Source organism: Oncorhynchus mykiss, chromosome 15 (assembly GCF_057628025.1).
Source record: "Oncorhynchus mykiss isolate SJ-2025 chromosome 15, ASM5762802v1, whole genome shotgun sequence".
Classification (NCBI taxonomy): domain Eukaryota; kingdom Metazoa; phylum Chordata; class Actinopteri; order Salmoniformes; family Salmonidae; genus Oncorhynchus; species Oncorhynchus mykiss.
Window position 1 is genome coordinate 78,068,930 of NC_143036.1, and position 15,929 is coordinate 78,084,858.

General features: G+C 45.0%; 1 protein-coding gene across 1 annotated transcript in view; it reads left to right on the plus strand.

The window, feature by feature from the left end:
• LOC110515635 (TBC1 domain family member 15) overlaps window positions 1-15,929 on the plus strand; it is a 94,039-nt gene that overhangs the window by 18,228 nt on the left and 59,882 nt on the right. Inside the window, exon 6 of the mRNA XM_090199200.1 lies at window positions 14,360-14,462. Within this exon, the coding sequence (XP_090055326.1) occupies window positions 14,360-14,462 (103 nt within the window). The remainder of the gene's footprint in view (window positions 1-14,359; window positions 14,463-15,929) is intronic.

A 15,929-nucleotide genomic window follows, 5' to 3' on the forward strand; every position in this document is an offset into this window, starting at 1 on the left:
CATCACGTGAACAGAGACGCCTTCCTTCTTGGTTGTCTGTAGGCTACTAGAAGATGGAGTATTGTTGTGTTTCACTTCATCAGTTCAGCATCCTGTATAATAACTCATCAACTGTGACTGTATCCAGTTGGTATTCTGATAGTATACGTACGGAGCATTCAGAAAGTATTCAGACCCCTTGACTTTTTCCACATTTTGTTACGTTACAGCCTTATTCTAATATGGATTCACTTTTTTTTTCCTCTCTCCCTCATCAATCTACACACAATACCCCATAATGACATCACAATACCCCATAATGACATCACAATACCCCATAATGACATCACAATACCCCATAATGACATCACAATAACCCATAATGACAAAGCAATAACAGTTTTTTTTTTGATTTATTTTTTCAAATGTATTAAAAATTCTAAATATAATTTACGTAAGTATTCAGACCCTTTACACAGTGCTTTGTTGAAGCACTTTTTGTCAGTGATTACAGCCTTGAGTCTTCTGGGGTATGACGCTACAAGATTGGCCCAACTGTATTTGGGGAGTTTCTCCCATTCTTCTCTGCAGATCCTCCCAAGCTCTGTCAGGTTGGATGGGAAGCGTTGCTGCACAGCTATTTTCAGGTCTCTCCAGAGATGTTCAATCGTGTTCAAGTCTGGGCTCTGCCATTCAAGGCCATTCAAAGATTTGTCCCGAAGCCACTCCTGCGTTGTCTTTGCTGCTTAGGGTCGTTGTCCTGTTGGAAGGTGAACCTTCGCCCCAGTCTGAGGTTCTGAGTGCTCTGGAGCAGGTTTTCATCAAGGATCTCTCTGTACTTTGCTCCGTTTATCTTTCTCTCGATCCTGACTAGTCTCCCAGTCCCTGCCGCTGAAAAACTTCCCCACAGCATGATGCTGCCACCACCATGCTTCACCGTAGGGATGGTGCCAGGTTTCCTCCAGACGTGACACTTGGCATTCAGGCCAAGGAGTACAATCTCGGTTTCCTCAGACCAGAGAATCTTGTTTGAGAGCCTTTAGGTGCCTTTTGGCAAACTCCAAGCGGGCTGTCTTGTGCCTTTTACTGAGGAATGGATTCCGTCTGGCCTGATTGGTGGAGTGCTGCAGAGATGGTTGTCCTTCTGGAAGGTTCTCCCAACTCCATAGAGAAACTCTGGAGCTCTGTCAAAGTGGCCATCGGGTTCTTGGTCACCTCCCTGACCAAGGTCCTTCTCCCCCGATTGCTCAGTTTGGCCGGTTGGCCAGCTCTAGGAAGAGTGTTGGTGGTTAAAAAATTATTGGGAACCTTCAATGCTGCGGAAATGTTTTGGTACCCTTCCCCAGATCTGTACCTCGACACAATCCTGTCCCGGAGCTCTACGGACAGTTCCTTCCACCTCATTGCTTGATTTGACATGCACTGTCATATGTGGGACTTTATATATACAGGTGTGTGCCTTTTTTCAAATGTCCAATCAATTGAATTTATCACAGGTGGACTCCAATCAAGTTGTAGAAACATCTCAAGGGTGATCAATGGAAACAGGATTAATCCGAGCTCAATTTCGAAGTCTCATAGCGAAGGGTCTGAATACCTATATAAATAAGCTATTTCTGTTTTATTTATTTTTAAGACCTTTGCAAACATTTCTAAAAACCTTTGCTTTGTCATAATGGGGTTGTGTGTGTAGATTAGTGAGTATTTTTGGTTTCTTTAATACATTTTAGAAAAAGGCTTTAATAAGGCTTTAATAAGGCATTAATAAGGCATTTTATAAGGCTTTAATAAGGCATTAATAAGGCATTTTATAAGGCTTTAATGTAACAGAATGTGGAGAGAAAAAAATCAAGGGGTCTGAATACTTTCCAAATGCACTGTATGTCCCTTATGAGTACCGGTAAGCCTCATTTAATTCATATGATTATTATTATTGGCAATCTCATCAACTTGGTGTTAGTGCAGATGTTGTTTACAACGTATTATGTTTCATGAAGGCGGGACTGTATCCATCACAATATTGATGTGAACTTGTGTCTTGTTGGCCAGCGCTCAGTCTACACTGTTTGGTTCAATAACCAGGACTGTGTTGACTCAGGAGTAGAGGTTTTAACACAGACTACAGTACCTGACATCTATGAACGGACACTACAGCGGCGCTGCGAGAACAGGGCCCCCCCCCCCCAGCGGCGCTGCGAGAACAGGGCCCCCCCCCCCCCCAGCGGCGCTGCGAGAACAGGCCCCCCCCCCCCAGCGGCGCTGCGAGAACAGGCCCCCCCCCCCCCCCAGCGGCGCTGCGAGAACAGGGCCTCCCCCAGCGGCGCTGTGAGAACAGGGCCCCCCCCCCCCCCCCCCAGCGGCGCTGCGATAACAGGCCCCCCCCCCCCCCCAGCGGCGCTGCGAGAACAGGGCCCCCCCCAGCGGCGCTGCGAGAACAGGGCCCCCCCCAGCGGCGCTGCGATAACAGGGCCCCCCCCCCCCCCCCAGCGGCGCTGCGAGAACAGGGCCCCCCCCCCCCCCCAGCGGCGCTGCGATAACAGGGCCCCCCCCCCCCCAGCGGCGCTGCGAGAACAGGGCCCCCCCCAGCGGCGCTGCGAGAACAGGGCCCCCCCCAGCGGCGCTGCGAGAACAGGGCCCCCCCCAGCGGCGCTGCGAGAACAGGGCCCCCCCCCCCCAGCGGCGCTGCGAGAACAGGGCCCCCCCCCCCCAGCGGCACTGTGAGAACAGGGCCCCCAGTTGAGCGGACCGGTGTTTGTACGGTCGGTGTTACTTATTTACAGGAGGCTGTCATTGCTCATCCAGCAGTGATTTATGTTGTTTCTGCTGCGCTGCTACAGAACCTGGGAGGAGAGATACTCACTTACTCACTCACATAGGCTCTGGTCTAATGTAGTAAACAGGGAATTAGGGCTCTGGTCTAATGTAGTAAACAGGGAATTAGGGCTCTGGTCTAATGTAGTAAACAGGGAATTAGGGCTCTGGTCTAATGTAGTAAACAGGGAATTAGGGCTCTGGTCTAATGTAGTAAACAGGGAATAGGGCTCTGGTCTAATGTAGTAAACAGGGAATAGGGCTCTGGTCTAATGTAGTAAACAGGGAATAGGGCTCTGGTCTAATGTAGTAAACAGGGAATAGGGCTCTGGTCTAATGTAGTGTAGTAAACAGGGAATAGGGCTCTGGTCTAATGTAGTGTAGTAAACAGGGAATAGGGCTCTGGTCTAATGTAGTGTAGTAAACAGGGAATAGGGCTCTGGTCTAATGTAGTGTAGTAAACAGGGAATAGGGCTCTGGTCTAATGTAGTGAACAGGGAATAGGGCTCTGGTCTAATGTAGTGCAGTAAACAGGGAATAGGGCTCTGGTCTAATGTAGTGTAGTAAACAGGGAATAGGGCTCTGGTCTAATGTAGTGTAGTAAACAGGGAATAGGGCTCTGGTCTAATGTAGTGTAGTAAACAGGGAATAGGGCTCTGGTCTAATGTAGTGTAGTAAACAGGGAATAGGGCTCTGGTCTAATGTAGTGTAGTAAACAGGGAATAGGGCTCTGGTCTAATGTAGTGTAGTAAACAGGGAATAGGGCTCTGGTCTAATGTAGTGTAGTGTAGTGAACAGGGAATAGGGCTCTGGTCTAATGTAGTGTAGTAAACAGGGAATAGGGCTCTGGTCTAATGTAGTGCAGTGAACAGGGAATAGGGCTCTGGTCTAATGTAGTGTAGTAAACAGGGAATAGGGCTCTGGTCTAATGTAGTGTAGTAAACAGGGAATAGGGCTCTGGTCTAATGTAGTGAACAGGGAATAGGGCTCTAGTCTAATGTAGTGTAGTGAACAGGGAATAGGGCTCTGGTCTAATGTAGTGTAGTAAACAGGGAATAGGGCTCTGGTCTAATGTAGTGCAGTGAACAGGGAATAGGGATATGGTCTAATGTAGTGTAGTAAACAGGGAATAGGGCTCTAGTCTAATGTAGAAAACGGAATAGGGCTCTGGTCTAATGTAATAAACAGGGAATAGGGCTCTGGTCTAATGTAGTGTAGTGAACAGGGAATAGGGCTCTGGTCTAATGTAGTAAACAGGGAATAGGGCTCTGGTCTAATGTAATAAACAGGGAATAGGGCTCTGGTCTAATGTAGTGAACAGGGAATAGGGCTCTAGTCTAATGTAGTGTAGTAAACAGGGAATAGGGCTCTGGTCTAATGTAATAAACAGGGAATAGGGCTCTAGTCTAATGTAGTGTAATGAACAGGGAATAGGGCTCTGGTCTAATGTAGTTTAGTAAACAGGGAATAGGGCTCTGGTCTAATGTAGTGTAGTAAACAGGGAATAGGGTACCATTTGAGAGACAGCCCAGTCTCAGCCCTATATGTGTCCAACAGAATCACATAACTGTCTGTTCATCTATCAGGTGTTTTGTTACAGTTTCTCAGTGGCCTTTAGCAACGCTTTCCCCTCTCTAGTAATAATACCCGCTGTCACACCGTGTCTGTGTCCCAAACCCCACACTATCCCCTGTATAGAGGGTCTCTGGTAGGAGTTTAGTGCTCTATATATGGGATCGGGTGCCATTTGGGACGAAGGCTGTGGGATTTATTTGCGTGCGGGGAGCTGCTGTTGCAGTTTATCCCTTTTTTTATTTTTTTCTAGATGCTGCCGTGCTGTGATTGGTTATTAAAGGCTTCTCTTCCCTTCAATGGATCGGACGGTTTTAACGTGTCGTGTTTCTACACCACTTCTATGCTAATGCTGCGGGGTGGTGAGTTGTGTTCTGTGTGTGTCTGGCTACATTGTGTTGGTGTGGCCTTCTCTTACCTTCCGTCTGCTGTGTCAGGCTAACAGTCTACTGGTCTCTTAGGACCAATTGTGAAGGGGGGGGGACGGGGACGGGGACGCGAGAGAGAGACTGTCAATTCTAATAACCCCTCTTAGCCTTCCCCTAGTTTTCGAGTGTCCCTCGGTGTGGGAGTGTCCCTCAGGCGGAGCATTTAGTCGTAGGGAGAGATAAATACCACTATGGAGTGGGACATCACTCATGCACAGCAGAAGCCGCCAAAGCACTGCTCACCTCGCAGTTCACTGAAGACGAGCCTCGTGTTTTTCACCATGCCAGTACTGACGGCAGTAATGGCCTTCCTTATGATGTATTTCTCATGCAACAACACGTACTTACCATATGAGAAACAAATGGGAACGCAAAACAATAATGAGGTGGTAATGTAGCTGTCCTCTGGCTGTGGTTCAATGTGGAGTAGTAATGTAGCTGTCCTCTGGCTGTGGTTTAATGTAGAGTAGTAATGTAGCTGTGGTTCAATGTAGAGTAGTAATGTAGCTGTGGTTTAATGTAGAGTAGTAATGTAGCTGTCCTCTGGCTGTGGTTTAATGTAGAGTAGTGATGTAGCTGTGGTTCAATGTAGAGTAGTAATGTAGCTGTGGTTCAATGTAGAGTAGTGATGTAGCTGTCCCCTGGCTGTTGTTCAATGTAGAGTAGTAATGTAGCTGTGGTTCAATGTAGAGTAGTGATGTAGCTGTCCTCTGGCTGTGGTTCAATGTAGAGTAGTAATGTAGCTGTCCTCTGGCTGTGGTTCAATGTGAGGTGGTAATGTAGCTGTCCCCTGGCTGTTGTTCAATGTGGAGTGGTAATGTAGCTGTCCCCTGGCTGTTGTTCAATGTGAGGTGGTAATGTACGTGTCCCCTGGCTGTGGTTCAATGTGGAGTGGTAATGTACGCATCCCCTGGCTGTGGTTCAATGTAGAGTAGTAATGTAGCTGTCCTCTGGCTGCGGTTCAATGTAGAGTAGTAATGTAGCTGTCCTCTGGCTGTGGTTTAATGTGGAGTGGTAATGTAGCTGTCCTTTGGCTGTGTTTCAATGTAGAGTAGCAATGTAGCTGTCCTCTGGCTGTGGTTCAATGTAGAGTAGTAATGTAGCTGTCCTCAGGCTGTGTTTCAATGTGGGGTAATAATGTAGCTGTCCTCTGGCTGTGTTTCAATGTGGAGCAGTAATGTAGCTGTCCTCTGGCTGTGGTTCAATGTGGTGTAGTAATGTAGCTATCCTCAGGCTGTGTTTCAATGTGGAGTAGTAATGTAGCTATCCTCAGGCTGTGTTTCAATGTGGGGTAATAATGTAGCTGTCCTCTGGCTGTGGTTCAATGTAGAGTAGTAATGTAGCTGTCCTCTGGCTGTGGTTCAATGTAGAGTGGTAATGTAGCTGTCCTTTGGCTGTGGTTCAATGTAGAGTAGTAATGTAGCTGTCCTCTGGCTGTGGTTCAATGTAGAGTGGTAATGTAGCTTTCCTCTGGCTGTGGTTCAATGTAGAGTAGTAATGTAGCTGTCCTCTGGCTCTGGTTCAATGTAGAGTAGTAATGTAGCTATCCTCAGGCTGTGGTTCAATGTAGAGTAGTGATGTAGCTGTCCTCTGGCTGTGGTTTAATGTAGAGTAGTAATGTAGCTGTCCTCTGGCTGTGGTTCAATGTAGAGTAGTGATGTAGCTGTCCTCTGGCTCTGGTTCAATGTAGAGTAGTAATGTAGCTGTGGTTCAATGTAGAGTAGTAATGTAGCTGTCCTCAGGCTGTGGTTCAATGTAGAGTGGTAATGTAGCTGTCCTCTGGCTGTGGTTTAATGTAGAGTAGTAATGTAGCTGTCCTCAGGCTGTGGTTCAATGTAGAGTAGTGATGTAGCTGTCCTCTGGCTGTGGTTCAATGTGGTGTAGTAATGTAGCTGTGGTTCAATGTAGAGTAGTAATGTAGCTGTCCTCTGGCTGTGGTTCAATGTAGAGTAGTAATGTAGCTTTCCTCTGGCTGTGGTTCAATGTAGAGTAGTAATGTAGCTTTCCTCTGGCTGTGGTTCAATGTAGAGTAGTAATGTAGCTTTCCTCTGGCTGTGGTTCAATGTAGAGTAGTAATGTAGCTTTCCTCTGGCTGTGGTTCAATGTAGAGTAGTAATGTAGCTATCCTCTGGCTGTGGTTCAATGTGGAGTGGTAATGTTGCCGTCCTCTGGCTGTGGTTCAATGTGGAGTGGTAATGTTGCCGTCCTCTGGCTGTGGTTCAATGTAGAGTTGTACTGAAGAAGGACTTTGATTTCATAATAGCAGTTTGACAGTCGCATTTCCTTCACTCTGTAATTTTCTGCAATTTCTTGGGGATTAATGATGAACCAGTGGAAGCAATTAAAACCAGTGTTCTGAACTATTATTTATACCAAACGTTTTAGGGTCCATTCAGATGGCCACACAGCTCCGTAGGCATTACAGCTCTTCATCATCAACTACACAGCTCCATAGGCATTACAGCTCTTCATCATCAACTACACAACTCCATAGGCATTACAGCTCTTCATCATCAACTACACAATAAGCTAGAAAATAGTTAGCTACGTTACAAACATCGTCAATCTCTGACGTTACTACAATATTTACATCAGCTACGCTACAAACATCTTTAATCTCCAATGTTACCACAATATTTACGTCAGCAACGCTACCAACATCTTTAATCTCCAATGTTACCATAATATTTACGTCAGCTACGCTACCAACATCTTTAATCTCCAATGTTACTACAATATTTACGTCAGCTACGCTACCAACATCTTTAATCTCCAATGTTACCACAATATTTACGTCAGCTACGCTACAAACATCTTTAATCTCCAATGTTACCACAATATTTACGTCAGCTACGCTACCAACATCTTTAATCTCCAATGTTACCACAATATTTACGTCAGCTACGCTACCAACATCTTTAATCTCCAATGTTACCACAATATTTACGTCAGCTACGCTACCAACATCTTTAATCTCCAATGTTACCACAATATTTACGTCAGCTACGCTACAAACATCTTTAATCTCCAATGTTACCACAATATTTACGTCAGTTACGCTACAAACATCTTTAATCTCCAATGTTACCACAATATTTACGTCAGCTACGCTACAAACATCTTTAATCTCCAATGTTACCACAATAAAAAAAACAATGACTAGTGTTTGACTTTGAACCGTGTTTTAATGAACATCAAGGCAAGCTTACAACATTGTTCATTCAATTTGTAGTAAATGCTTTATCTAGACTCTTTACATCCACTGGTTCACAAGATGACAGCTTGGTTTGCTGGTTTATTGGAGGACCATACTATAATTTCCATTTAAAATGGACAAAAATACAAATTTCTCAGGCAAGAATTTTGCTAAGACTGTCTGCGAGTGATCTAAGTAAGGAGAGGAGAACTAGCTTTTATTGGCAGAGAGGTTTGGAACTCTTTTTGTTATTGGTCCAATTTACCGCATTGTGATGTCACCATGGAAAGCCGAAACTCCCGCCCATGCCAACCTGCTAATTAGAAGGTCGTGTGGATATCATTTTTTTTTTCAACTAGTAACTATCAGGAAATAAAACGGATAAAATGTTTTCACTCTTTAACAGTGTTTAGTTTCATCAACTGTTGGACAATATGATATAAAAACACTGAATTTGGACCACACTGGGCCCTTTAAACAACACAAATGCCAATTAATTCAAATGTCAACACTCCATATAGCAAGCTTAATGTATAGCTAGCTAGCTAATGTTAGCTAGTCGGATAGCTTGTTAATTAGTGATTTTCAAAAAATTAATGACAAAAAAAAAATGCATAATCGTTTGTCAAAATATTAACATATTCCTGTTAAATGTACATCATTATTTGCATGATTTGTTATGAAGTTATGAAGACTTATATTTGCTTCCATCCTAGTATAGGAATACTCATCCACAGATAAAAGCCAATCACAATCAGCTTTCATTTGTAATCAACCTTTTTCCCAAATATCAATACGGAATGATTCAGTGTCACTGAATTGGCACCAGGAGTCTGGAGGAGTTACAGAATGACCCTCCTATTGTTCTTCACTTTGTCATCCTCGACCCGCCTGTCTCTTTCCTCATTTCCTCTCCTGGCCGGAGTGAGAATAGGCCACCCGTTATACCCCTATAAATGGCACCTTATTCCCTATTAGTAGTGCACTACTTTCTAAAGTACTTTATAGGGAACGGGGTGTCGTTTGGGACGGAGCCACACTCTCTCCTCTGTTTTTAAATGAGCCAAACTGAGCACAGTGGAGTTTATTTGAAATAACTCTGAATATTAAAATCACAGAGTATATTACAGCTGGCAGAGGTTTTTAATGAGTTGCAAAGCCTTTAACAACTGCTGTGTTGGTTTTCTGAGGCTGCAGGACTATTCAAACAGGCTAATTAACTTTACATCACACTACTGTCCCAAATGTGACCCTATTTATTCCCTATATAGGGCACCTCCTTTAGAAGTAGTGCACTATAAAGGGAATCGGCTGCCATTTTGCCAGATGGCGTTTTTTTTATTTGTTTATTTTTCATTAGCATCATCGCTAACGGCTACAGAAAGGGGTAGACAAACGGGCGCACACAGACAGGGGCATTCTTGGGATCTGGCCTCTTCCAATCAAAGTTTATTTGTCACGTGTGCCGAATACAATAGGTACATTACATTGAAATGCTTACTTACAGTCTCTAACCAACAGTGCAACAAGTTATTAGGTGAAATATAAACAACAGTGAAAAATAACAGTAGCGAGGCTATATACAGTAGAGGCTATATACAGTAGAGAGGCTATATACAGTAGCGAGGCTATATACAGTAGAGGGGCTATATACAGTAGAGAGGCTATATACAGTAGCGAGGCTATATACAGTAGAGAGGCTCTATACAGTAGAGAGGCTCTATACAGTAGAGAGGCTCTATACAGTAGAGAGGCTCTATACAGTAGAGAGGCTCTATACAGTAGAGGCTCTATACAGTAGAGGGGCTATATACAGTAGAGGGGCTATATACAGTAGAGGGGCTATATACAGTAGAGGGGCTATATACAGTAGAGGGGCTATATACAGTAGAGGGGCTATATACAGTAGAGGGGCTATATACAGTAGAGGGGCTATATACAGTAGAGGGGCTATATACAGTAGAGGGGCTATATACAGTAGAGGGGCTATATACAGTAGAGGGGCTATATACAGTAGAGGGGCTATATACAGTAGAGGGGCTATATACAGTAGAGGGGCTATATACAGTAGAGGGGCTATATACAGTAGAGGGGCTATATACAGTAGAGGGGCTATATACAGTAGAGAGGCTATATACAGTAGAGGGGCTATATACAGTAGAGGGGCTATATACAGTAGAGGGGCTATATACAGTAGAGGGGCTATATACAGTAGAGGGGCTATATACAGTAGAGGGGCTATATACAGTAGAGGGGCTATATACAGTAGAGGGGCTATATACAGTAGAGGGGCTATATACAGTAGAGGGGCTATATACAGTAGAGAGGCTATATACAGTAGAGAGGCTATATACAGTAGAGGCTATATACAGTAGAGGCTATATACAGTAGAGGCTCTATACAGCAGAGAGGCTCTATACAGCAGAGAGGCTCTATACAGCAGAGAGGTTATATACAGCAGAGAGGTTATATACAGCAGAGAGGTTATATACAGCAGAGAGGTTATATACAGCAGAGAGGTTATATACAGCAGAGAGGTTATATACAGCAGAGAGGCTCTATACAGCAGAGAGGCTCTATACAGCAGAGAGGCTCTATACAGCAGAGAGGCTCTATACAGCAGAGAGGCTCTATACAGCAGAGAGGCTCTATACAGCAGAGAGGCTCTATACAGCAGAGAGGCTCTATACAGACACCGGTTAGTCAGGCTGATTGAGGTAGTATGTACATGTAGATATGGTTAAAGTGACTATGCATATATGATGAACAGAGAGTAGCAGTAGTGTAAAAGAGGGGTTGGCGGGTGGTGGGACACAATGCAGATTGCCCCGTTAGCCAATGTGCAGGAGCACTGGTTGGTCGGGACAATTGAGGTAGTATGTACATGAATGTCTAGTTAAAGTGATTATGCATACAGTATATGATAAACAGAGTAGCAGCAGCGTAAAAGAGGGGTTGGGGGGGGCACAATATGCAAATAGTTCAGGTAGCCATTTGTTTACCTGTTCAGGAGTATTATGGCTTGGGGGTAAAAACTGTTGAGAAGCCTTTTGGACCTAGACTTGGCACTCCGGTACCGCTTGCCATGCGGTAGTAGAGGGAACAGTCTATGACTGGGGTGGACTGGGGTGGCTGGGGTCTTTGACCATTTTTAGAGCCTTCCTCTGACGCCGCCTATTATATAGGTTCTGGATGGCAGGCAGCTTAGCCCCAGTGATGTACTGGGCCGTACGCACTACCCTCTAGTGCGGTCGGAGGCCGAGCAGTGACGCAACCAGTTGTCAATGTTGCAGCTGTAGAACCTTTTGAGGATCTGAGGACCCACGACAAATCTTCAGGAAGTTGAAGGAATTTATTCATCACTGACTTATTTTGTTTAGTTTTATTTATCTTTGGAAAATTATAGAATTTTCTAATAAGTTAATCACATTTAGTTGATGTCCTGCTAGCTTCAACACATTTAGGTGATGTCCTGCTAGCTTCAACACATTTAGGTGATGTCCTGCTACCTTCAACACATTTAGGTGATGTCCTGCTAGCTTCAACACATTTAGGTGATGTCCTGCTACCTTCAACACATTTAGGTGATGTCCTGCTACCTTCAACACATTTAGGTGATGTCCTACTAGCTTCAACACATTTAGGTGATGTCCTGCTACCTTCAACACATTTAGGTGATGTCCTGCTACCTTCAACACATTTAGGTGATGTCCTGCTAGCTTCAATACATTTAGGTGATGTCCTGCTACCTTCAATACATTTAGGTGATGTCCTACTAGCTTCAATACATTTAGGTGATGTCCTGCTAGCTTCAATACATTTAGGTGATGTCCTGCTAGCTTCAACACATTTAGGTGATGTCCTACTAGCTTCAATACATTTAGGTGATGTCCCGCTACCTTCAGGACATTTAGGTGATGTCCTGCTACCTTCAATACATTTAGGTGATGTCCTACTAGCTTCAACACATTTAGGTGATGTCCTGCTACCTTCAACACATTTAGGTGATGTCCTGCTAGCTTCAATACATTTAGGTGATGTCCTACTAGCTTCAATACATTTAGGTGATGTCCTGCTACCTTCAACACATTTAGGTGATGTCCGACTAGCTTCAACACATTTAGGTGATGTCCTGCTACCTTCAGGACATTTAGGTGATGTCCTACTAGCTTCAACACATTTAGGTGATGTCCTGCTACCTTCAACACATTTAGGTGATGTCCTACTAGCTTCAATACATTTAGGTGATGTCCTGCTAGCTTCAACACATTTAGGTGATGTCCTACTAGCTTCAGTACATTTAGGTGATGTCCTGCTACCTTCAGGACATTTAGGTGATGTCCTGCTAGCTTCAATACATTTAGGTGATGTCCTACTAGCTTCAATACATTTAGGTGATGTCCTACTAGCTTCAATACATTTAGGTGATGTCCTACTAGCTTCAATACATTTAGGTGATGTCCTACTAGCTTCAAAACATTTAGGTGATGTCCTACTAGCTTCAATACATTTAGGTGATGTCCTACTAGCTTCAATACATTTAGGTGATGTCCTACTAGCTTCAATACATTTAGGTGATGTCCTGCTAGCTTCAATACATTTAGGTGATGTCCGACTAGCTTCAGTAGTTAAATATTTTAATATGGTTGACTTCTGTTTTAATGTCTGGATCCCGTCCGCGTTCTCCACCAAGCAGATCTTTCTGGGACCCTACATTTGGGACGCGGGCCCTACATTTGGGACGCAGCCCCTTTTTCAACCCACTGTATGATATGCGTAACGCTAGTCACTGAGCCTACCTACTATAGTACAGGGATGTTGATGAACTAAGTGTGTTAGTGTTTCCTCCTGCAGCAGACGGTGTTTCCTGTGCTACTCCCCGATGTGAAGCAACCGTTGTCAGACATGGTGTTTTTTTTCGTGTTACATTTTTAGTCTGTTAAAGAGTCCCTATTCAATTTCCATAAAAAATCAATAGAGCTCTTCAATAATTCATGGAGGAACAAGTCCTAGTGGGGATCATCTTAACCATAGAAAAGACTCTTCCCAAATGGCAGCCTGTTTCCTATTTAGTGCACTACTTTTAACCAGAGCCCTGTGGACTATGAAGGGAATACGGTGCGATTTGGGACACAGTCACTGGCTGTGGGGCTGTTAGCACTAGAAGTAGTCTACTCCACACATCAGCCAGACACTAACAACACACAGTTAAGGCCTGTGATATCAGCCAGACACTAACAACACACAGTTAAGACCTGTGACTTGTAGTCGTCTACAGGGTGGATCTGAGTACAGCTTAGTGAAGGACTATTAAGTGGTTGTCACAATATTGGTTTCTGTAGTGGCAGAATCCAATACTGGACAAGCTTGTTCCCTGAGACCAGAGACTCTCTGAGCTTATCTTCCAGACAAGCTTGTTTCCTGAGACCAGAGACTCTCTGAGCTTCTCTTCCAGACAAGCTTGTTTCCTGAGACCAGAGACTCTCTGAGCTTATCTTCCAGACAAGCTTGTTCCCTCAGACCAGAGACTCTCTGAGCTCCTCTTCCAGAAAAGCTTGTTCCCTGAGACCAGAGACTCTCTGAGCGTCTCTTCCAGACAAGCTTGTTCCCTGAGACCAGAGACTCTCTGAGCTTCTCTTCCAGACAAGCTTGTTTCCTGAGACCAGAGACTCTCTGAGCTTCTCTTCCAGACAAGCTTGTTTCCTGAGACCAGAGACTCTCTGAGCTTATCTTCCAGACAAGCTTGTTCCCTCAGACCAGAGACTCTCTGAGCTCCTCTTCCAGAAAAGCTTGTTCCCTGAGACCAGAGACTCTCTGAGCGTCTCTTCCAGACAAGCTTGTTCCCTGAGACCAGAGACTCTCTGAGCTTCTCTTCCAGACAAGCTTGTTTCCTGAGACCAGAGACTCTCTGAGCTTCTCTTCCAGACAAGCTTGTTTCCTGAGACCAGAGACTCTCTGAGCGTCTCTTCCAGACAAGCTTGTTCCCTGAGACCAGAGACTCTCTGAGCTTCTCTTCCAGAAAAGCTTGTTCCCAGAGACCCAACTTTCACTGGGGGCTGTGGGATTTTATGATTGGAAAGTGATACAAAAAGAAGCAACAGTGTTCTTTAGGACCGCGCGGACGCCTCCGAGCGGTCGGGTTGAATGTTTGGAGTGTTTATCCGACTGGAAAAATAATAATAATTATGTCACCCCCCCCCACACTTCTAAAACCAAAGTTGTGGCCCTGAAACCACCGACTCTTGGACTCGTCTCATGATCAGTCCATGACACAGACACTCTGAGGCTTGAACTTTCCTCCTCTGTTCTCTGTCATATCTCACTTATTCTTATTTCTCTTTCTCTCTCTCTCTCTTTCTGTCCTCCCTATTAGGTCTACCACAGATGCCTCCCTCCTCCAGGTCAGCCCCCACAGCAGAGCTCTGTCCCAGTCCTTTGAGAACCTGCTAGATGATGCCACCTTCGGACTTATTACGGTACAACCTGCACACCCTAGTGTCCACCTGCCCCCTCACACCCTAGTGTCCACCTGCCCCCTCACACCCTAGTGTCCACCTGCCCCCTCACACCCTAGTGTCCACCTGCCCCCTCACACCCTAGTGTACACCTGGGCCCCTGTACGGCCTCCTCCCAGCCGGCCCCTGTACGGCCTCCTCCCAGCCGGCCCCTGTACGGCCTCCTCCCAGCCGGCCTCTATACTGTCTCAGGGTTCACAGAACAACTCTGCTGTTATTTTAATGAGTTTGTTCTGAGCAGGGCAGTGACTTAATGAGAGCAGCACATTTGTTGGTTTGTTTTATGAGGACTCTCTGAAAGCCTGGGTAGGAGAAATGAACTGTGTCCCAAATGGCACCCTATCCCCTTTATAGTCCATAGGGCTCTGGACTAAAGTAGTGCACTACATAGGGAATAGGGCTCTGGACTAAAGTAGTGCACTACATAGGGAATAGGGCTCTGGTCTAAAGTAGTGCACTATATAGGGAATAGGGCCCTGGTCTAAAGTAGTGCACTATATAGGGAATAGGGCCCTGGTCTAAAGTAGTGCACTATATAGGGAATAGGACTCTGGTCTAAAGTAGTGCACTATATAGGGAATAGGGCCCTGGTCTAAAGTAGTGCACTATTTAGGGAATAGGACTCTGGTCTAAAGTAGTGCACTATATAGGGAATAGGACTCTGGTCTAAAGTAGTGCACTATATAGGGAATAGGGCTCTGGTCTAAAGTAGTGCACTATATAGGGAATAGGGCTCTGGTCTAAAGTAGTGCACTATATAGGGAATAGGGCCCTGGTCTAAAGTAGTTCACTATATAGGGAATAGGGCTCTGGTCTAAAGTAGTGCACTATATAGGGAATAGGGCTCTGGTCTAAAGTAGTGCACTATATAGGGAATAGGGCCCTGGTCTAAAGTAGTTCACTATATAGGGAATAGGGCCCTGGTCTAAAGTAGTGCACTATATAGGGAATAGGACTCTGGTCTAAAGTAGTGCACTATATAGGGAATAGGGCTCTGGTCTAAAGTAGTGTACTATATAGGGAATAGGGCTCTGGTCTAAAGTGGTGGACTATATAGGGAATAGGGCTCTGGTCTAAAGTGGTGGACTATATAGGGAATAGGGCTCTGGACTAAAGCAGTGCATTATATAGGGAATAGGGCTCTGGACTAAAGCAGTGTGCTATATAGGGAATAGGGCTCTGGTCTAAAGTAGTGTACTATATAGGGAATAGGGCTCTGGTCTAAAGTAGTGTACTATATAGGGAATAGGGCTCTGGGGGTTACAGGAGGGGGGGGGGGTACATGCTCTGAATAGGGGAGAACTGGGTAATAGGGGGGGGGTACATGCTCTGAATAGGGGAGAACTGGGTAATAAAGGGGGGCGGGGAGTACATGCTCTGAATAGGGGAGAACTGGGTAATAAAGGGGGGGGGGGGTACATGTACATG